Genomic DNA, 22,552 nt, shown 5'->3' on the forward strand with positions numbered 1-22,552 from the left:
GCTGCCCCCATGTGGCAGACATGTGCTCCGTTGTGCTGGGTCACACAGACAGAGCCCCAGCAGCACCACCCTAAACCAGCCTGCCCCAGGAGCACAGATCCTGCATTCTCTCCTCTCCTCTCCTCCGTGCCTCCTCTCTTTCTCCTTTCATTCGCTGGTTGTTTACCACATTTTCTGACATTTGATTGGATTTTTGAAGAAATGACAAAAATCCTCACAAACGTCACATTTCTGAGTGACGTAATGCACAAGACAACAGCCCTCTGGTTGATTTCAGAGGACAGAACGGCCAATGTGGGGAGCACTGAGAGGCTGTGTCTTTGTCCTTTTTGCGCGCGTGTGTGTGTGTGTGCGTGTGCGCGCGTGTGTGTATTTGTGTGTGTGTGTGCGTGCGTCAGTGGTGTAAAGTAACTAAGTACATTTACTCAAGTACTGTACTTAAGTACAATCCTTAGGCATTATTACTTTACTGGAGTATTTCCAATTTTCAATACCTTTACTTCTACCCCACTACATCACAGAGGCAAATATTGTACTTTTACTCCACTACAATTATTTGAAAACTTTAGTCACTAGTTACTTTGCAGATATCCATTATTATATTATTAAACGTACATAAACCACTTCAGCCCTATTTTATACTTAGGCTATTTGAAAATAGCTGATCTACAGCGACGCTGATCTACAGCGACGCGTTGTGAGCTTGTAGATCTGCTATTTTCAAACATTGTATTACTTTCACTTTTGGTACTTGAAGTATATTTTGATGCCAATACTTTTGTACTTTTACTCAAGTAACATTTTGAACACAGGTCTTTTACTTGTAAGTTGTAACAGAGTATTTTTATATTGTGGTATTGCTAATTTTACTTAAGTAAAATATCTGAGTACTTCTTCCACCACTGGCGTGCGTGTGTGTGTGTGTGTATTTGTGTGTGCGCGTGCGGCTGGCGTCAGGCTCAGGACTGAGCTTGCCCGATGCCTCCTCTCAGATTAATGGGAGTTAGGGAGCTGCCGCCCCGCGGTCTCTGCTGATCTAATCAACCCTGGTCACATTAAGCTGCTTTGCCACAAGGAGCCCACTCTCTGCTCCATCTGAGCTGGAGGAGGAGGTGGAGGTAGAAGAGGAGTTGGGGAAGGGAGGAGGAGGACAAAAAACGGGGTGAATCAATTGGACCCGCTGCAGGGGTTGACACTAAGGTCTTGCCCGTCGGGCAAGTACAGGTCAAGTTGTACTTGCCCAAAGGTCATGCCCACTTGCCCGAAAAGGTAATCAAGTGAATGTTAAATCCAATCGATAACTGCTGAGTGGCGACAGTCACTTTGGAAGTCTGAATGAGCACAACTGCTACTTGTAAAACGGTAGCATTATTTGTTCTTTCATGAATAACCAATAATATTTAATGAGGACGGTTGCTTCCCCATTCAAACGCACTTGCCCGTCGGGCAGCCTGAAAGCAAACTCCACTTGCCCCGAATGTCGGGCAACCGTTAGTGTCAACCCCTGCGCTGATTAGCGCCCACTCACACACACCCTGAGGGCTTAAGCCTTGATTTATACTTAAGCTCACAACGTGCCGCAGCTGTATTTTCGGTGCGCGACACCGGCTCGCGGCTAAGAATAAATCAGTCACCTGTCTGGCTGCTACTGTTGTGTCTTAAACACAGTCCGTCTCACACAGTCCGTCTCATGGAAATACTTTATTTATCTCATATTGTTCTGTGGGCCTGGCTGCTGCTGCTGGGCTTTACAGTTTACATTTGACATGGTTTGCTCCGCCGGGCCGGACGGCCGAAGACTATGTGTGTTTGCCCGTGCCGGAGACTATGTTTTCGCCGCTGTTCTTCCTTGGCCAATAGGCTAAGGAAGAACTAACCACCCAAAATGACCAAATCGGCCTCATGGTGTCGCTTGGAGACCTGTTCTCTGAGGAGGAGCACACTTTTCTAGTCTGTAGATATTCTTTGTATAGTTTGACGGCTGGAGTGGATGGCAGGACAGAAATTGATCGTTAACTGTGGTTGGATAGCACGTTTGCACTCACAGAATGTAGCTCAGCACAAAGTGCTTTGCAATGTTGAGAATATACAATATACAGTACAGTGTACAGAATTGACCAAAAGAAATTGGCAGCAGGATCAGCCGCTTTACAGCAGCTCACACACCCAATAATAACACCACAAAGAGAATGGAGTGGCCATGTCTGTCTGGCATGCAGCATCAGCATGCCAGACAGCAGCACAGTAGGTGCATCACTGACATACTGTGAGTACATCACTGTGACATACTAAAAGTATGTGTCGCTGACATACTGTACTTGTCACTGATATAAATGTATTGTCCCCATCTTCTATTCTTTGGAAAGGTGCTGGCTGCATGCATAAGGCGTGTCTCATAAAACATACAGTTTATTTGATCTGTAGAGCACCTTTCCAGAGCTGATGCTTAACTGCATAATATAACAACACCAGTGGAAAATAAGAGAAAAGGATGGTAGATTTATATCAGGGACTCTAAAAGATGCCTGTGGAAGAGCATTCCAAAGTTTGGGAGCTACAGCCTGAAAGGCTTTGTCACCTTTTGTTTTTAGTTTAGTATGGGAAATGTTTTAACACATCCTGTTCAACGTGGGCAAAGTGGGCAACGACCCTGCCGCCTTCTCCGTTTGTCCTAGTTCCTCAGAGAGCTGAGCATGTTTTATCTCACTGGTAGAGCATTGCTTACTCATCGTTCTCTAGCTATAGCAACCTGAGGAATACAACATGCACACTGCACAGTCCTTGATAAGAAAAAGTATATTTTATTATATAAACTTTTAGAGTTTCATGTCAAATTTGACGACAGCTTCATGACAGTCATATTGAAGGTAAGCCACGGTGTCGTGAACAATAATATACACAGTATGTTTTGTTTGGGTGTGTCTGATTTGTGGACTTGCTTCCCTCGTCTCCTGCCTTTGGTTGAAGGCAGGGGTGTACTGGAGGTGGGGCCGAGTGTCAGCGGTGTGAATTAACCCATTAAGAAAATCCATCCATTACTACTAGCCTATATATCACCGCTGTCGGGCGGAAACCTTGTATGTCCAAAACGGTTACTTTTCAGGAAAATGGGGGGAAAGAACCTGTGTTCCAACGAGTTATAATTTAGTCACAAGTTCTTGTTAATACTTTTCATTGTTTATATATTCATTAAACCATTTCCAACCTGGCGTCTCCACTTTGGGCGTGTCATATATAGGCGAAGGTTTTTCACAAATACAGTAGAGAAAACACCAGATCTATAAGCTCTCAGCGCGTTGCATGATGCATCGCGAGGCGTTGTGAGCTTGTAGGGTGGCCATTCTCGCTACTTTAGCATGACAAAGTCATGCAACGCTAGCCTGGTATCCAGCCTGCTTCGCTACGTTCGGCAGACTTTTTTTTCTCTCTTCGCTTCTCAGTCTGGAATGCCTCCTATCTCCAAGGGAGGCGGGACATGACAAACGTTTCGAGTCGTGCCGTGGCTTCTGATTGGTCTGTGGTGCGGGGCGGGACAAAAAAAACAGTGTGATCGTTGTGATTCGTCATTCGTTTGAACAACATCCAATCAGCAACGACGTTGCCTAACGTAACATACTGTATGTAGTTCCAGTGTAGTTCTGCAAAACGAGTCAATGGGGTGCATTCCAGACTGATAAGCGGAGAGAGAGAAAAAAGTCCGCCGAACGTAGCGAATCAGGCTGGATCCCAGGCTAATGCAACGCAGTATAAGATCATTTATGAAAAAACAAAAGAGATACAAGGTTTCTGCCCGACAGTGACGATATGCAACCATTGTGCCATATGGTGCGAATGAGACAGAGTTAAACAGTATGGCCCAAAGACTACACTCTAAATCATGAGCTATATTTATCCCGCAGAGCTGGGTACAGCTAGTGGGGCTCCCAGTGCTGCCTGGGAGGGTTGACCCGAGCCTGACTTGCGGTCAGTTGAGGCCAGGGTTCATTGAGTGCACCGTGTGGTGAGCAGACTCCACTGGTCTCTGCCCTCTCTCTGACTCTCACCCCCATGGCAATGAAGAGAGGGAGGGAGGGGAGGGGCAGGCAGGCGGTCCCTGCATCTTCCCTCGGATGCTTAGTATTTTCCTGTTATTGCAGCGGCTGTGCGTCAGTTTCCGACTCTATCCCTGGCTGCGCGCGCGCTTGTGTGAGTGTGTGTGTGTGTGAGAGAGACATGTTTCCTGTTGTTGGACCCAGGTATTTTCTCTCTGGTTCTTTGAGACAAGGAAGGAATGACTGCCCTCCCCTCCCCTTCCACATTGAGCAGCTGGCCAGGGGCTTAATTCTGACTTAATGCTGCTGTGAAACCTGCTCTCTGTATTCTGATGGATTGACATGCAGCTTCAGAGCGACAACATGATAGTGAATGACCATTTTGGTCACTTGTTCTAGACACTTGAGTGGGCCGCTGGTTGTCACTCACGGCCCATATTAATCAACTATTTTAGACCTGCTGGCACTCCAGGTGAATGCACTGAACCACTTGAACCACAGCATGCCTATTTCTGGGGGAACATTTTCCGGGAATAGCAGATCTACAAGCGACGTATCGTGAAAAGAGTTGGTGTAGACGGAAGACAGCAGTCCAAGTACAGTTGTAACTCAGGTCTGTTTTACTAAGAATAGAGGGTTTAAGAGTGGTTAACTATCTGGTACACTAGGAAACTAGGCACTAATATATAATATGCTAAATGCTGGTTACATATTATTATATTCCAGTTGTTGTGCTGATGGTCATTTGAACAATGCAGTAGGAGGAGAAGTGTCTCCCTTCAGCACAGGACTCATAGATGAATGTAGAAAGTTAAGTCATCTGTCTGAACTTCTGGTTTCGGGACCATTTCTAACAGCCAGTCAACACATTGTGGCATCATCTTATGTACTGCGTTGCCTAATTGCTGTAGTGTGCGTGAGTGAGTGCGTGTGCGCGCACGTGCGTGTTTGTGTGCACACAATGCAGGCTTAAATTCACGTAAGCAATTCTAAGAACATGTTGCTCTCTTGTTGGCGCTTATGTCGTTTCCCTCTTGGGGCCATACTTGCCCTCTGACTCTCTTATTTATCTATTTCTATAAAGGAATGATTTTAACCCATTTAAGACCTATTCAAAAATAGCAGATATACAAGCTCATAGCGCGGCACCGAGTGCCGCGCTATGAGCTTGTAGATCTACTATTTTTGAAAAATCGAGAAAATGTGTGTAAATTAATATATTTATATTCTTTTAAAGCAAACATTTTTAACTCAAATCTTTGCTTCTGGAGGTCCCTGGAACAACATATTTTAGATGGGGGTCCGCGGTCAAATACATATTATTTTGGGGGTCCTTGACATGAAAAAGTTTGAGCACCACTGATATAGAAACATAGGTTTTTCAGAAAACTGTTGGAATTTAGAAGACATTTTGTAGAAAACGGCTTCAGGTCTTAATGGGTTAATGTGCACACTGGATCATGCTCCAAAAGTTTTCAAATGTATTTTTCTTCCACCATCGTATGTGACGTTTCGAGCCCAAGTGCACTTTGGGCTTTATAGACTGACATATCTCCTGCTCCTGGCACTTTAGAGTGGACGTGCGTGCTTGTTCCGTTTGTTTACCCATCTCTATGTCTCCTTGCAGATGGTTCCATGGGAAGATAACCCGGGAACAGGCGGAGCGGCTCCTCTACCCCCCAGAGACGGGCCTGTACCTGGTGAGGGAGAGCACCAACTACCCCGGGGACTACACCCTGTGTGTGAGCTGTGACAGCAAGGTGGAACACTACCGCATTATCTATCACAACGGCAAGCTGACCATAGACGAGGAGGAGTACTTTGAAAACCTCATGCAGCTGGTGGAGGTGAGGGGCAAGTGTTAATTTAACCCATTAAGACCTGAGACCCGATTCTACAAATGCCTTCTAAATCAGCAGTTCTCACACTTTCAAGATTTTTCAAAAATGTAAAAAAAAATAGCAGATGTACAAGCTTACAGCGCGGCACATCTTCTTTTTTTTTAATAGCCAACGCTGAAATCTAAAATGACACAGATGCTTTCCCGGTTTTAATGTTAATTTAACTCACTGACAACGCAGAAGCATGAAACAAAATAGGAAAAGAACGTGGGTTCAAATCTCTGCTGCTGTGTCCTGTCAAATTATTTGTGAGCAAAGCACTGAATCTCTAATGGGAAGATACAGTAGGTAGCTATCCTCTTTGCCCACTGGTCACAGCGGCTAATTGAAAACTTCACCAATCAAATTTTTGAAAATGGAAGAGGATCTTTTGAGAAATGGCTGGTTTGTACCTGCCAAAGTGGCCGGTTGGTCCGCCAGAACGTAGCCAGCCATGGTTAAATAACCTTGTTGCAAAACTCAGTCCGCTAACAGCCATGTCGTTCAAAGAAACCCCTCTAGGTTATCTGTGGAAGAGTCACTATAGTTCAGACTGAGCGGAGAGTGTAGACAGCAGGAAAGTACATGAGAGGAAAAGAGATGGACAGGAGGGGAGGGGACGTGAGGGAGACAGAGAGAACACATCAAAGTAAAGGAGAGGAGAGAGGGTGGGAGAGCTGCCGAGGACAGACAACTGAAGACTAGGGGGAGAGACAGAATGAGAGGTGGAATATGAACGCTGCGGGATGCAGGACAGGATAGGAAGAAAGGGAATAGGGAGGAGGAGAGAGGTGCTTGGAGAATGAAAGGAAAACGAAGGGGGGGGGGGGGGGGGGGCGTGAGAAGAGAGAGAGATGAGGGCAAGAGACGGAGAAAGAGGGACACGATAGAACGCGCGGGAGTGAAAAGGAGGTATGGAGAGGGACAGACAGATAACGAATGATGTAGGGTAGGGTTGTTATCTCAGTGTTACTTGGTGTTCACTCTCTGGCCCTGGAGTGCGCCAGAGACGTGGACAGGACGAGCTGACTGCTCCTACAACATGTTAATTTAACTCTAGAGTGTGAAAATGGATCCTTACATGTGACAAAGCGACCGGGAGTCGTTCATTTCCAATGAGCGCTGGGAGTGGAGGAGAGACCACAATGGGGCTCTATGCACAGCAGCCATATTTGAAAAAAATTGGCCATCTTCCTTACTTCCTTCACAGGTGCTATCAATGATTCTAATAAAGTGGAATTTATGGACCCTTACGGGTCCATTTGGTTCAATTTGTACACTCAGAGTTACACACCGGTAAGGGGGCATTTGGAACCCCCTCAAGGAACCATGAGGGTCCCTGGACCACACTTTGAGACCAGTGAGTCAACATGCAGCAATGACAGCACGCTGACGCTTGAATGGAACACAACTTCAATTAGCATAATTGCTTATACCTGTGAAGGAAGTAAAGAAGAAGACGCCCGATTTCTTTCCAATATGGCTGGTGTGCAGAGAGCCTATAGTGGCTGGCGATCAGGTCGCTGCATCTTGGCGTTAAACAAAGTTGCTCCAGGCTTCAACTTCAAGCAAATATGCGCAGCGACGCCGGTGTGGCAATAGGCCAATCAGAGTGTAGATGTGCTCGTATAGCGTTCTGTAAGTCGCCATTAGTCGTGAAATGGAGGTCTTAAGAGTCTCCCTCTTACTAAGGGTGATGAGTGATGGTTCAGTTGGGTGACGAGCTCGGAGAACAAGACGACACCAGGCAGTATCACACGACATGTTCTGAAGTTTATTACACACGCACAGAGAATATAATACAGTACCGGACACATGGCGTGACCGGAAGGTATACTAGACTTTAGTGATGTGCGGGTCGGGTTTTTTCATGACCCGCCACGCCCCGCCACGCCACGGAACCCAACCCGCGTCAACCCGCCCCGCGAACCCATATATAAATCTATGGCTCAACCCGCCCCGCAACCCACGTCGTACCTATAATTCTGTAAAATCATGAAGGAAAATAATCTTCAAGTATACACCCCAAGTGTATTCAAACTGTTATTGTTATTATTATTATTATTATTATTATTAGGAATAAAGACAAAACAAGAGCATGTGATATATATATATTTTTTCGGCTAACCCGCTCACCCGCAGCCCGCATAATTGCCTCTGAAATCCTGACTCGACCCACCCGCGCCGCGGGTTGACCCGCGGGACCCGCGGGTTACGGGTCGGCCCGCTCATCACTACTAGACTTGGTGAAGAGCAGAATGAGTAGGAATAAGAACATGTCTCTCGTATCACTGTGCTCAGACGTCAGTCTATGTGATAAAGTAGTTGAGGGTCATGGTGTCAGTATGTGCTTAACGCAGATGAGAGAGAATCAGCACATGTACAGTATGTACTGGGTCAAGCAGAGAAATGTCAGTCCTATAATTAATCATTTAATCATCAACAGATATATAGATAGATGGGTAGGTAGATGGATGGATGGATAGATAGATGTATAGGAGGAGGGAGAGAGGGACCTACTGTACACTGAGACATGGAGACAAAGTGTCTGCTGGGTCTGTATCAGTCCTCCACCATGTCTCTCTCCTTCCTTTCTTCTCTTGTCTCTGGCTCTCCATCCTTCACATCCTGCAGGCGTGTCTCTTATCCCGCTCTCTCTCTCTCTCTCTCTCTCTCTCTCTCTCTCTCTCTCTCTCTCTCTCTCTCTCTCTCTCTCTCTCTCTCTCCTTCTGTTATCTGTCTCGTTCATTCGGTCCTATTTCCCCTTTCTTTCTTACTTTCTTTCTTTCTTTCATTCTCTGTGTCTCTTTAGTTGGCTGATGAGGGAATTCTTTACATTCTTGTGTATTTTTCCTGCATGTTCTGTGTTCCACTGCTCCACCGGCACACTGGCAGTCTCCACACGCACACACACACACACACACACGCGCGTGCGCGTGCACAGTAGGCAAGGCTTGCAAGGCAATTTTATTTGTATTGCACATTTCAACAAGGCAATTCAATGTACTTTACACACACACACACACACAGTACAGCAGCACTACGGTGCTCTGCAAGGGGGGGAGCCTGCCCTTTCAGCATAGTGTATGGGTGGAAGCGAAATGCTACTGTATGTCCAACCATGAAAACGTTTGTGTGTTTAGTCCTTATCCTATATTAAAATTGGGATGTGGTGGGCGACATTAGTTTGTGGGGTTCACAAATGTGACATACCGACGATTTGATTGACCGAATTGGGCCACAATTCGGTCCCAAACGTGACATCTGGATGTGCTCTTACTTGGATGTGCTCTTACTTGGGGCAACAAATGTGACTGCCGGATGTAATCGTGCACCAATCAGCGCTACTGGATTTTCAGGCTGCAAAGCTGACGTTGGGCATGCCCTGTCCATATATATGGGCATGATTTGCATCAGGCATATCCATATCTGGGCTGATAAAGCACCGTGTTAACAGTCCAGTCCATATATGGCATACCATTATGCTGATTTGCGCTTATGAAGTGCCATGTTATCAGCCCAGTCCATATACTGTACTGTATGGGCATAGCTTATATCCGATTTGTGATGACGTCGGGCATGTCCAGTCCATATGGGCTTATCTGTGTGCCTGCGGCAGGCATGCAGCCGCCACACTTTATCTTTATATAGATGTCAGAACAGCAACAACAACGGTTGACTTAATGTGTAGCTGAGGGATTGTTTTTAACCCATTCAATCCGGGAAAACGCATCTCTGTCATTTTAGATTTCTTTGGCTATACAAAAATAGCAGATATACAAGCTCATAGCGCGGCACCGAGTGCCGCGCTATGAGCTTGTAGATCTGCTTTTTTTTTTTTTATCGTGAACATTTGCGCAAATCTTGAACATTTGTACCTCAAATCTTTGCTTCTGGGGGATTCTACAAATGTCTTATAAATCTCTAACAGTTTTTTGAAAAATAATTATGTTGTTTTTAATATCAGTGGTGCTTAACCTTTTTCATGTCAAGGACCACCCAAAATTAGGTATTTGGCCGCGGACCCCCATCTCAAAATATGTTGTTCCAGGGACCCCCCAGAAGCAAAGATTTGAGTTAAAGACGTTTGCTTTAAAAATATATATATTGAAAGATCTGCACACATTTTCACGATTTTTCTAAAATAGCCAAAGTGTAAAAGAATGCTTTTTTAGCTCAAATAAAAACATTACACAGATGCGTTCCAGGTCTTAATGGGTTAATGTGTAGCTGAGGGAAACAAATTTAAGAAATGTACATTTACTCCTTTGTAAATGCATCACAGTGGAGCGCAGGTAGTATGCAATGATGCTCTTTGTGGTGTGTGTGTGCAGTGTGTCTGCACTGCTGGCAGCCAGATTGTTATCTTGCATAGGCAGACCTCCGTCTGATTACGTAACATTATCTCCAAAGAGGCCAGTACTTTCATAGAGATATGCAGGATGTTTTTCTATGAGCACTTTATGGTAAATGTGTCGGCGGCACAGGGAGATGAAAAGGCTGTGAGCTCAACTCTTAGATCTGATCGCAGGGAGGGCAGAGCCTGTGCACTGCCTGTGTTGTGCACTCTGAGCGCATTAGCAATGGAAAACAGTCTGCAATTGTTCATAACATAATTATTCAACATATGATCATAGATCTATATGTTATTATTGTGTAAACCAGTGGTTCTCACAGTGGAGTCCAGGGACCCCCAGGGGTTCTTGAGGGGGGTTCCAGGGGGTCCTCAGACAAAGAGTCTCCTTTGTGTCTCCTACCGGAACCCCTGCTCGTTAGTTACGAGCAAGTTACACTCACAACGCAACACGTTGTGAGCTTGTAGATCTGCTATTTTCACGTATTATGACATGCCAAAAAAAGGGACGCTAGACTTCGTGTGGTTAGCTCATGTACACACTACTTGTCATTTATGTTATTTACATGATGACTTACTGTACATACTTGTGCAGTTTCCTTCAAGACCAAGAATCAAGAAGGTTTTACTTAATACAAGTACAAGCAGCCAAATGTTGGGACTTGTTAACAAAAAGTGCAACATCCTAAACGTTATAATATATTAAGTAAGAGAAGAAATAACTATCATTTTACAAAATGTACAGTGAGAAACGATATAAGAGCTTGTCTTATACAAGATTCAGCTTTCAGCCATGAAGCACGGCAGCAGACAGATTTAAAGATGGTTGTGTAAGCCTTGAAGCAGCTCGAGACATGAATTGTTCAGGATCGTTCAATATTGGTCCAAAATAGTCTTAATATTGTATGAGCTGAGTTTTAGAAGAAGAGGTGTGGTGTTCAAGGAGGATTTCTAAGCCTCAAGGCATTGCAGAGAGTTGTGGAGGGGTTGATGAGAGTGCCTCCCAATATTTTGTGCACTACATGTACGTACGGAGTTGTTCTCGAATGTCCCCGTGAAACTATTTAATGACGGGCTGAAATGACTGGAGCTGTGAAGAATGCACTGGAACAGTCTAGAGAAGGTCTGGTTGTTCATGTGCTGACATGACTGTCTGTCTCCTGAGCTGGGTTTCATTTGTTTCCCTGTTGAATGGATGAATCTCACCCTACCAGCACTTCCTTCACTCTGCTGCGCTCTGCTGGTGAGGACTCTTACCTCATCATGGTACCTGGTCCAGTCCATACAATTGGATGGAATGGTATATAAAAAATAAATAAATAAAAAAGAAATATAAAAATATAAAAAATGTTATTCCAGAGATCCCCTGAAGCAAAGATTTGAGTTACAACTGTTCGCTTTAAAAGTATATATTCAAAGATTTGCACAATGTTTTCACGATTTTTCAAAAATAGCAGATCTACAAGCTCATAGCGCGGCACTCGTTATTATTTTAACCAAAGAAAATCACTTACCCTACCTTTAACTACTTTCAACCCGGTGTCCATGTTTTTGAACATACCAGTTGTAGTCAGGATATTAGGGTTAAAAATAGCCGTTCTACATGTTTTGTTACAAATTGCTATTTGTGCATCATGTGACAAAGTATATATAGGACTTAAAGTGGTTAATGGCCAGTTCGGTTACGCAACTCATTGCCGCCATTTAGCAGTTGCACAGGTTGGATCCCCAGTGAGCTCAGCTGTCTGCCTCATCCGGTGGATAGACCCGACTGTCCCAGGAGCGGAAACAGTCCTAAGTTGGATCCCCACTGTGCCCATCTGTCCGGTCCCAGTGTCCTGGAGCTAGACTCTTAAATCTAAATCCATCTCTGTGTCACTCTGGGTCAGAGCATCGGCTAAATGACTCAAATGTGAAGGTCCCAAGTATTTGAACCCCTGCCTCCAGTGTGTCCTTGAGGAATGACGCCTCCTGAATCGCTACACGGCAATGGATCCATTTTGTACATTCTGTAGAGTTAAATGAACACTCTGAATGTTTACAGTGTACCTAACTGCTCTGTGTGCGGAGGGAAAGAATCAATAGAGTATCACTAGGAGGGAAGGTTTCTACTCAGACATTTTAGACCTGCTGTGTGCTGTATGTGATAAATACAGCCAACAAGGGGTCGGCCATGCTGAAGTGTCCTTGGGTAACACACTGAAACCCCACCCCCCGGGGGAGGGGGGGGGGCTATTACCGCCCGTTGTAAGAAGGGCATGTGAAAAGGCTCTTCGAGTGTCAATAAAGTTTGACAAGAGGCAGCGTGGAGGATTGCACTTGACTCCTGCTGACTTGGGAGATGAGCCTCTATTGACCGCAGCTTTGTTTGTTGCTGTGTGTCTGGGGGGTCAGAGGTCAGCGTCCGTGACCTCTCCCACACCCACACACCACTCCTCTCCTGCTGGTTCCCACATTCAGCTCTCATCGTCATCATCATCATCGTCATCACCCCCCTCCTCCTCTCCTCTCCTCCTGGCAGCAGCGTGGGGAGACGAGCTGTGGTGAATGGAATGGAAGAGCATCACCTTGTGATTCCATCCTGTTATGGAATGTCTTATTTAACCACAAGCCCTACAGTATATTTGCCGTACGACAAATAATGAAATAGCCAATCTTGTGAACTTGTAAAATTACTATTTAGCTATTTTTGAAAACACAAAAATTACCAATTTGAACATTTTTGAAAAATGTTGAGACATTTTGATATATTTTTTCATGTGCCCAAATTAGGGACACCAGGGTTTATGTGGTTACTGGTTGCTTTTGTTTACCCGGTGAGCACTGCGTACTGCTGAGTTTGGCTGTTTATCCGGTTCTGTCTCTGCCTCTGTCTCTGTCTGAGACAGCATTGTTCACACCCCCCAGGCATGACTTTGCCTCCACTTCTGTTCTCATTGTCCAACATGTTTTTGTTTTGGTGTGTAGCGTACTGTGTGTAGGGTTTCAGTTGACAATGTGTACAGTAGGTGGTAAGAAACCTACACATCAGCAGAAGCTAGACTTGCTCCATCCACTCTCCTCTAAATAAATATATAATACCGGTAACTAAATTCTTGTTTTATTTACTGTGTATTAGACTTTGTCTTTGGGTACTTAACCCATTAAGACCGGGAACGCATCCGTGTCATTTTAAGATTTCTTTGGCTATTCAAAAATAGCAGATATACATGTATTTGTTTTTAAATCGTGATTTTTTTTTGTTGCAAATCTTTGAATATATATATTTTTAAAGCGAACATTTGTAAAATGTTGTGTTCAAGGGACCTACAGAAGATTTGAGTTACAAATGCTTGCTTTAAAAAGTATATATTCAAAGATTTGCAAACATTTTCGAGACTTTTCAAAAAATAGCAGATCTACAAGCTCATAGTGGGCGCTCTGTGCCATGTTATGAGCTTGTAGATCTGCTATTTTTGAGTGGTGCCAACCACTCCTATATCTGACTTTGTCCGTGTGTCCGTATGTATGTATGTATGTATGTCTGTCCAATAAACAAACATTGATGACAACATCAATACCAATACGGGGCTCATCAAAGGCACCACTCTCTTCACACGGGGTGTGATTTTTTTTAATAGCCAAAGAAATAGAAAAATTACACAGATGCGTTCCCGGTCTTAATGGGTTAAAAAAACGCTATATACATTTTAGATTATTATTATTATTATGTTGTACAAGACGACATCCACATTTTTGGTTGAAATATTTATTTTCCATGTCAGGTCGGCTTCATGAACAAATCAGCTTGCTTGCCTTCTGTCAGCCACTGTTGAGGACCATAGTGGAAATACGTGTTTTTAACTTTACTTTTATGTGTTATCCTCAACTAATATTGATTTGGTCAGCAAGTGCCATGTTGAATGATTGATGTGTTGAAGATCTATCAGTAAAAATCAATCAAAGCAACCAAGCTTGCCATAAAAGCAGTCTCTCTTTCTCCCTCCCTCTCTCTCACTCTCACACTCTCACACTCTCGCTCTTAGCATTACACCAAAGATGCTGATGGGCTGTGCACGAGGCTGATTAAACCTAAGCTGATGGAGGGAACAGTGGCGGCGCAGGATGAGTTCTCCAGGAGTAAGGACAAGCATACCAAGATCACCCGATGCAGCTCATGGACACACACGTGCACTCTCACTCGTCCTCTGTAATGCTGTGCTATTGTCCTAGCACGAATAGGCTAAGGGTTATTAATCTCACTCAGAGACACTGCTGTGCTGTCTGGTTGGAGACAGATCAACCCCAGCAGACACGAGACCCAACATCAAAGGCCCCGCTTTTACTAATGGCCTCAACATGTGACTGAATTGACCTGAATTGTGTGCTGTAGTGTTGGTCAATAACAATCAGATCACCTGGGATTCTGCTTTGTCATCGAACAACACTTGAACACATACAGTAATTGCGGGTTTGAATTCACCCGAGATGTGTTGAAGATCTGATCCGACTTAAGAGTTTGGTTTGAACTCTTAATTCAGGACAACAACACACAGCTAGAATGATTCATGTTTGAAACGCACGATAATGTCAGAAATAAATGTGTCTTTAATGTCAAAGTACGACAAAAGTGATGTAAAAAAAACAAAGATCTGTATTAGGGTTGTCCGATATTGGCTTTTTTACCGATAACCGATATACCGATATTGTCCAACTCTTAATTACCGATACCGATATCAACCGATACCGATATATGCGGGGATTATTGTGATTAGGGTAAGCTCAAATTTCATATCACACACACCATATACAGTAAGAACTCCTGTAACTTATTTATAAAGCAAAAAAAAAAAAAAAAAAAAAAAATGTTTTTTTTTTTTCAAAAACCGATACCGATATTTTCCCGATATCAATTTTTATGCTAATATCGGCCGATAATATCGGGAGGCCGATAAAATCGGACATCCCTAATCTGTATGTTGTGTAATGTGTACCTTTTGAAACAATTAACGGTCGTCTGTCGCAGATGCTTCATAAAATATTGCATACTCAGACAGTGTACATTTTGTTGATTAAGACTAAAAGTTTTCAGATGACTACAATAGGACTAAAACTAAATGGTGTGTTATTCAAAAGACTAAGACTAAATCAGTTTTGCTGTAAAAAAATTACACTGTACTCAGATTAGGTGACAAGATGAAGTAAGCTCCATTACCAAGGACTCAGAACATTGTGAGACACACTCAAAGCATAACTGAAGTGAAGACCTTAAGTCTTCACCTCATTCTCACTTCATTCCTCGAAAAGATGCCCACCACCATGGTTACTCTGTGGTATTGCCTTTTATTAAACTTGTAGCACAGACATCTATCTGTGTTTTTTATTTGCTTGTGTTTATTGTGTCTCCAGGTGGCTGGGCTCTCAACAGGAAAGAGCTAAAACTACTGCAGACCATCGGCAAAGGAGAGTTTGGAGGTGAGGAGCTGAGCGGAGGGCCCGGTTGACATGTTTTACAATATTCCACAGTAAAAGAAAAAAGCAATGGCGTGGATCTTGAGATCCACGTGGGAACAGTGTGGCTACATGTGGATCTTGGACTTAGTGCGGCCATCCTGTAATGTCGTCTATGATGTATCCATGTCACATGACTCCAAATGTGGGCAAGGATTCAGCCTGATCTGAGCTCCTTTGATGTCCGTAATTAAAAAAAAGATTATTAAAAGATAAATGGCATAAAAATAGAAAATAAAATGTGCTGCTGATCAGTCCAGCGGTTTGCAAGATTAACACTAGATACACAAACAGTTGGCTTGCTTCCTGCAAAGACACGCCGTAAAAGCTATATCCATTATACTGTAATCAGATCATGTAATGGCGACTAATAGACTATTTAAAGCCAGCATAAGCCATGTTTTATATACTAACTCATTCAGAATTTGTCTATTAGGCGTACATGTTCACCCATTCAATGAATCCGATTTGCTCTCTAAGCACACGAATAACAACATTACCGATAATTAAACGCACTTCTAAAATATTGTGTTTGTGTCATCAGATGTGATGGTGGGCGACTACAGAGGGACCAAGGTTGCGGTGAAGTGCATCAAGAACGATGCTACCGCTCAGGCATTCATCGCTGAGGCTTCCGTCATGACGTAAGCTTTTGATGACCGACGCTGGGCACGCATTTCTGTTGCATCGATTGATTGAAAATGTGCTCACTTTTAGTAATTGCATTAATACATCTTTTGCCATGTGCTGCTGAGCCATGTTGTGTACATAGAAAAGGGCATTTTCTGTAGCTCTATTAAACCACTACTGTATATCTGAATGTTATTTAACGTATTCTTTAATTCACTCGATTCAAATAAAGCATTTAAGAGTGAGTGTGTGTGTGTGTGTGTGTGTGTGTGTGTGTGTGTGTGTGTGTGTGTGTGTGTGTGTGTGTGTGTGTGTGTGTGTGTGTGTGTGTGTGTTTGGCTACTTGCTTCCCATTTTGAAATGTCAGTTTGTAACCTGTGACTACACCCTGTTATCCCCCTAGATATATATATATTATATATCTGTATTTACTGTCACAAAACAAACATCCATACAGTGCTATTGCTCAATGCTGTCTGTCTGCCCCACCCACAGGCAGCTGAGGCACAACAACCTGGTCCAGTTACTGGGGGTGATCGTGGAGGAGAGAGGCAGCCTCTACATCGTCACAGAATACATGGCCAAGGTCTGACCACTTCTCCACCGTACACACCTCCACCTATTTCAGTTGGTAGCTGTTGGTAGATCTGTTCATTTTCAAAGCCATTAAAAGGGAACTAATGCATTTGCTGATTATACTACATTTGCCAAAATAAATACAGGACCCTGTGTATAAACTAACGCAACATCACAACAGTATCTCTCCCTACTGATGTATGTCTTTTGTCCACAACCTTGTTAGAACAACTGACCACTCACTTTTGAATCCTGGTTCTCTGGCTAACGACTTTCAACCTGGTGTCCCTAATAGCTTAACAACGCGTTGTGAGCTTGTAGATAGTCAAAGTATATGTACCCCACTTGAACCCCAGCATCCATATTCTTAGCCAAAAATAGCAGATCTACAGGCTCACAAAGCTCGGCTAATTTTGGTGAAGATATTTGGTGTGTAGACGGTAAACTGAGTTGGCTCTGTACTTCGCCCGTCCCCCCAACAAATATATTGGGTTGTAGTTTAAATGTGTTGTAGGCACCCTACTGAGAGCCCTGTCCCAGAGTGCTGTTGTCTGTATGAACCAGAATCTCCCACCCTCCAGTCCCCACTTGTTTTTTCTCTTTCAACTTTAAGTTGATTTATTTGCAGTGTATGCAATAAGAGCCGGTGTTTCAAAATACAAAATGCTTACACTGCTCTTGACTTGCATATTTTATTTGTATGCAAACATTTACACAGTGTAATTTCCGATGCATCATTGGCATACCAGTGTCTATTGTTTACTCTTGCTTACTATTCTCATTATTATTTTCTGTCATCTTTCTACCCTCCTCTTTCCTCTAACATCTAGCCAGGTTTCTACACAGTTTTCACCCTAATTGCTCCTGTGTTAAAGTCGTTGTGTAACTGTCCCCTCCACAGGGCAGTCTAGTTGACTACCTCCGCTCCCGAGGACGAACCGTGCTGGGTGGCGACTGCCTACTGAAGTTCTCTCTGTAAGTGTCCTTCGCCCAAGACAGACACTCTTAAGTACATTAGCATAAACAAAAAAATCACACTAAATCTCATTAGGTTTTCAAACTGAGTTTTTAGAAGGACACCGAGATACTTGACAAGCATTATGAAACTCAAACTGTCAGTGGCAACTGGTTGGCGGAGGCATACAACAGCGATGCTATAATTCTAGTATTTTCTAAAGGTTTTAACGGTATTTCTTGGCTGTGTTTTCTCCATTTCATCTTTATATTTGTACGTGTCCTAGTGCTGCTCGTAAAGCACTTTTAGACACATTCTGAAGGTAATATGGATTAAAGTTCTCAGTTGTCACGAGTGATTTCAGCCATTTGGATTCCATAGAGGCCAGCATGTCTTCTATGGAAGCATGTGTGCACCGAAAATAGCCGATCTACACGCTCTCGACGCATTGAGAGCTTGTAGATCGGCTATTTTCGGCTATTATACGATTGGAGCATTTGAAGTGGTCAAACTAGCAATATGTTCAGAAGCCAGAAGGATCTTCCATAAAACCCTAATTGTCTCGCATGTTTCATAAAAGCAAAGGTTTAAAGCCTCGATCTGTGATTTCTTCACCTGGTTGTCTGTATGTAGACCAGCAGGCACAATATGACCAAAAACATCATATTGTAAAAAAACATTGTTTTAATTGACTATTGAATTCCACGTGTGTGTTTTCAGTGACGTGTGCGAGGCCATGGAGTACCTGGAGATCCAGAACTTTGTCCACAGGGACCTGGCGGCCCGCAACGTGCTCGTATCCGACGACAACATTGCCAAGGTCAGCGACTTTGGCCTGACCAAGGAGGCCTCTTCTGTACAGGACACTGCCAAACTGCCCGTCAAGTGGACCTCCCCCGAAGCCCTCCGAGAGAAGGTGAGAGGAGATGGTTCTTCACAGACCTGGGTTACTTGAGAGGAGCTGTTTATCATTGTCTCTTCCCGGGGTACTAGATGGGCAGAATTCAATACCGCATATAGCGTCAGGCCAAGTTACCCACTTAAAACCCTATACACGTCATTGACCAGGGTCCCCCAGGGGTCGGTACTTACTTGGTCCCCTCCTTTTTTCCCCCTTTACACCAAATCTCTTTGCCAAAAAGAGACGATCTACCAGCTCGCAATGTGTTATGAGCGTGTAGATCTATTTGCGTAGAATGTTTGGCAATTTTCACAGAATGTTCGCCTATTATGACATGTCCAGAATAGGGACATTAGGGTTCATGAGGTTAAATTACATCAGATAAGTCGTCAATCACAGTGAACATGCTAAATTGGCTTTCAGATGCTCTTGGGGGATTGAACCATGTTTGACTCATTTTATTATACTGTGTGGTAAACTCTTGGATACTAAAACATATCACTGTCAGCTATTTGCTAATGCTGCTTGATGGATTTGATGCAGTTAGATGACCATCTATTTGATAAATGAAGCTAGTCTTCCCCCAGTGTGAATTTGTGATGTTTTTTCTTTTCATATCCCACAGAGGTTCTCCACGAAGTCTGACGTGTGGAGCTACGGAATCCTGCTTTGGGAGATCTACTCTTTTGGGCGTGTGCCTTACCCTAGAATTGTAAGTAATCTTACCTGTGGCTCACTAACAACATCTACAGTATGTGGTAACTAATGAGAGAGTAATGTCCCATGCTCAACTGTGCCTTTTTGTTGTGCTGGCAAAATGTACTTTTTGGCTCATTTGCACAAACAAAGAATATAGAAGCAACACGATAAAAGCACAGAAGGATGAGCTAAAAAAAAGTCAATTTGTACAGCTAAGAATAAAGTAAATAAGTGGTTCAGCAAAACCTCTCACCTCTCCAATGCAAAGTAAAGAAGGTGTTCCGCGACAAATTCGAAAGTTGGTCCAAATGTGATTATGGTTAATGACTGTCTGTGAACTGTGACCTCACAACACCAGTAGAGGGCAGGCTTCATTGTAGAAATGCAGTGCAAGGTGATTCAAAGCAAGCAATGTTTAAATGAGTGTATTTAGATGCTTGGCAGACCTCCCATGTTGATACTGTAGAATCAGACACATATCCCTCCTCTACTCACTCTGACATGCCCTCGTCTTGAAGGGCGAGATAAATAGTCCACTCTGTTCTCAACTTCTCATCTCCCATAATTCTTCTTCAAGCACTTTTCTCTTACTTGATAAATACCATCATTTCTTTTTTCATATTAATGTTGAATTATCATTCAAATCACCTTGTGCTCCTCTCCCTCCCCTCAGCCCCTGAAAGAGGTGGTGCCGCGCGTGGAGAAGGGCTACAAGATGGACGCCCCGGACGGCTGCCCGCCGGTGGTCTACGACCTGATGAAGCAGTGCTGGACCCTGGACTCCGTGGTCCGGCCCTCCTTCCGCATGCTGAGGGAGAAGCTGCAGCATATCAGAGCCAAGGAGCTCTACCTGCCGTGAAGAGGAGCTAGGGAGGGAGGAGGAGGAGGAGGAGGGTGAAGAGGAGGCGGAGGAGTACAAAAACGCAGCCATAGACAGAAAGAATTAAGAAGAGGAGGAGGAGGAGGAGGGTGGAGGCTGGGGCACAGCAACTGTCTGTCTGTGTACTAGTGATGTGTCGGTCATGATCGATTCGTTCAAAAGAACTAGTTCTTCGCCGAGAACGGGAACGTGCTCGTTCACTTTCTGAAACTGTTACGTTCACGCTATCGTTCGCGCCCCCATCCCCTCTCCCCGTACACAGGACGGGAGGTCGGGCTGTACACGCGTCGTAAAAAAAAACGCTAGAAAATAGCGCTACTGAACGAGAACGCGAACGAATCATTTTGAACGAATCATTGCCATGAACGTGAACGAAATCGTTCGTTCACTGAAATGAACTGCTTTTCCCACCACTAGAGGAGGTGGAGGCTGGGGCACAGCAACTGTCTGTCTGTCCACCACCTGCCCCGTCCCCTCTGGACCACTACTTCCAGTACCACCACTACCAACCAACACCTCCACCTGACCAAGTTGTTGATCTGTGGGACTGCAATACTGCCCCCCACCCACCCCCCTATCTCTACCGGCCCTCCCCTCAGCTGTCCGGCGTCAAGCCTCCTCTGCTTCCATTAAACTAAAGGACGGTTTCCTGTATGTGTTGTATAGCTTTTTGCTGGACTGTTCACGTCTCTCTCTCTCTCTCTCTCTCTCTCTCTCTCTCTCTATCCCCCCTCTGTGGGCCATGACTATATTTATCCTCTCTCTCTCTCTCTCTCTCTCTCAGTCCAAGATACTCCTCTTCTGCCACTCTGAGATCAATATCTTTTTTCCCCTCCTCCTCCTCTCCTGGACATGACAATAATTGGTGTGGGGGGGGGCTGGCCTTTTCCTCCACGTATTTGTCAGGTGCTCTATCTATATATCTATCTATCTATCTATCTATCTATCTATCACTCTGCCCCCCCTACATTTCTCCTCTCTCTCTATCTCTCTTTCTCTGAGCCCCTCATTCCTGGATCTCTGTGTTGTTGAGTGGCTCTGCATGCTTTTCATTAACACCCCTTCCATATTCCTGATTCTATTCTTCCATCACATCCCACCCTTCCTATCCAGCCCATACCCCCCACCCCCCACCACCCCCCAACCCCCTCCCAGTGTGTGTCTGTGTGGGGCCTTCGTTCTGTGCCAAAGTGCCTCCAGTCAACAGCGCTCCAGATTTACCCCCCCACCCCCCCCCCCCCCCGACCCCTGCCAAGCCTCCAAAACTCCTCCAGTCAAACTGTTGTTTCGATTCTTTCTTTTTTTTTATACGTCATTTTTTTATCATTTTCTTTTTGTTCCAAGGGGTGGTTTATTTGTCTTAGTGCTGTCTACATCCCCCCTCCCCCCTCTCACGCACACACACACACACACACACACACACACACACACACACACACACACACACACACACACACACACACACACACTGTGTCTCTCTTTCTCCTGGATTTATGGGGGGGGCGGGGTTCTTGATGTGTTCATAAGGAGAGTGTGAACGGCAACAGAGGAGGCGTAGCCGGTAAATGTAACGACCCTCCAACCTAAGCTTTGTGGCTCCTCCTCCTACCTGATTCGCCGCCGCCGCTGCGATCATCTTCACGGCCACAAGGACACAGCAGGAAGAGAGAGAGAGAGAGAGGGCGGGATTGGGGCAGTTAACACACAACACGCACACACACACAAAACATGGTCGGTTCATCATATGTGGGCTTGTTTTATATTAAAATATATTTAAAGGATTAAAAAAAAAAAGAAAACAAGGAAAAGGAAGTGACTGGGGTTTGGGGGACAAAAAAAAGGAAGTCAAGGAGGTCAGAGAAAATGACTGCTATTGGATGAGAACGTGGTCGGTGTCAATGACCATTGGGGGTTTGGGGGGGGGGGGGGGGGGGGGGTTGGGCTGGTGCATGCTGGGAGAGGCCTTTTGGGGTTTAACTGTCAGTGCTTTAAATGTTCATTGTTTTATTATGCTACCATGATTAAGAATAAATCATTCCATCTGAACAGCGTGGAAATGGACATCTCGACAGTAATATTATGGGCAGAGGGAAGTTCATATTGTCTCTGTCAGGTGGGAACCTCATATGTCCAAAACTGTTACTTTTCAGGATCCT

General features: G+C 44.4%; 1 protein-coding gene across 2 annotated transcripts in view; it reads left to right on the top strand.

The window, feature by feature from the left end:
* The window catches only part of cskl (c-src tyrosine kinase-like), an 82,996-nt gene extending 60,822 nt beyond the window's left edge, over nt 1-22,174 (top strand). For both annotated transcript variants that reach the window (XM_084076166.1, XM_084076167.1), the window contains exons 5-13: nt 5,659-5,878; nt 14,291-14,384; nt 15,654-15,719; nt 16,300-16,399; nt 16,881-16,971; nt 17,863-17,936; nt 18,637-18,832; nt 19,443-19,529; nt 20,190-22,174. In XM_084076166.1, the coding sequence (XP_083932292.1) occupies nt 5,659-5,878; nt 14,291-14,384; nt 15,654-15,719; nt 16,300-16,399; nt 16,881-16,971; nt 17,863-17,936; nt 18,637-18,832; nt 19,443-19,529; nt 20,190-20,375 (1,114 nt within the window). In that variant the 3' untranslated portion in view covers nt 20,376-22,174. The remainder of the gene's footprint in view (nt 1-5,658; nt 5,879-14,290; nt 14,385-15,653; nt 15,720-16,299; nt 16,400-16,880; nt 16,972-17,862; nt 17,937-18,636; nt 18,833-19,442; nt 19,530-20,189) is intronic.
* Nucleotides 22,175-22,552: the final 378 nt, after the last annotated feature.

This window comes from Gymnoscopelus microlampas (genome assembly GCF_963454915.1).
Source record: "Gymnoscopelus microlampas genome assembly, chromosome: 1".
In the NCBI taxonomy this organism is placed as follows: Eukaryota; Metazoa; Chordata; class Actinopteri; order Myctophiformes; family Myctophidae; genus Gymnoscopelus; species Gymnoscopelus microlampas.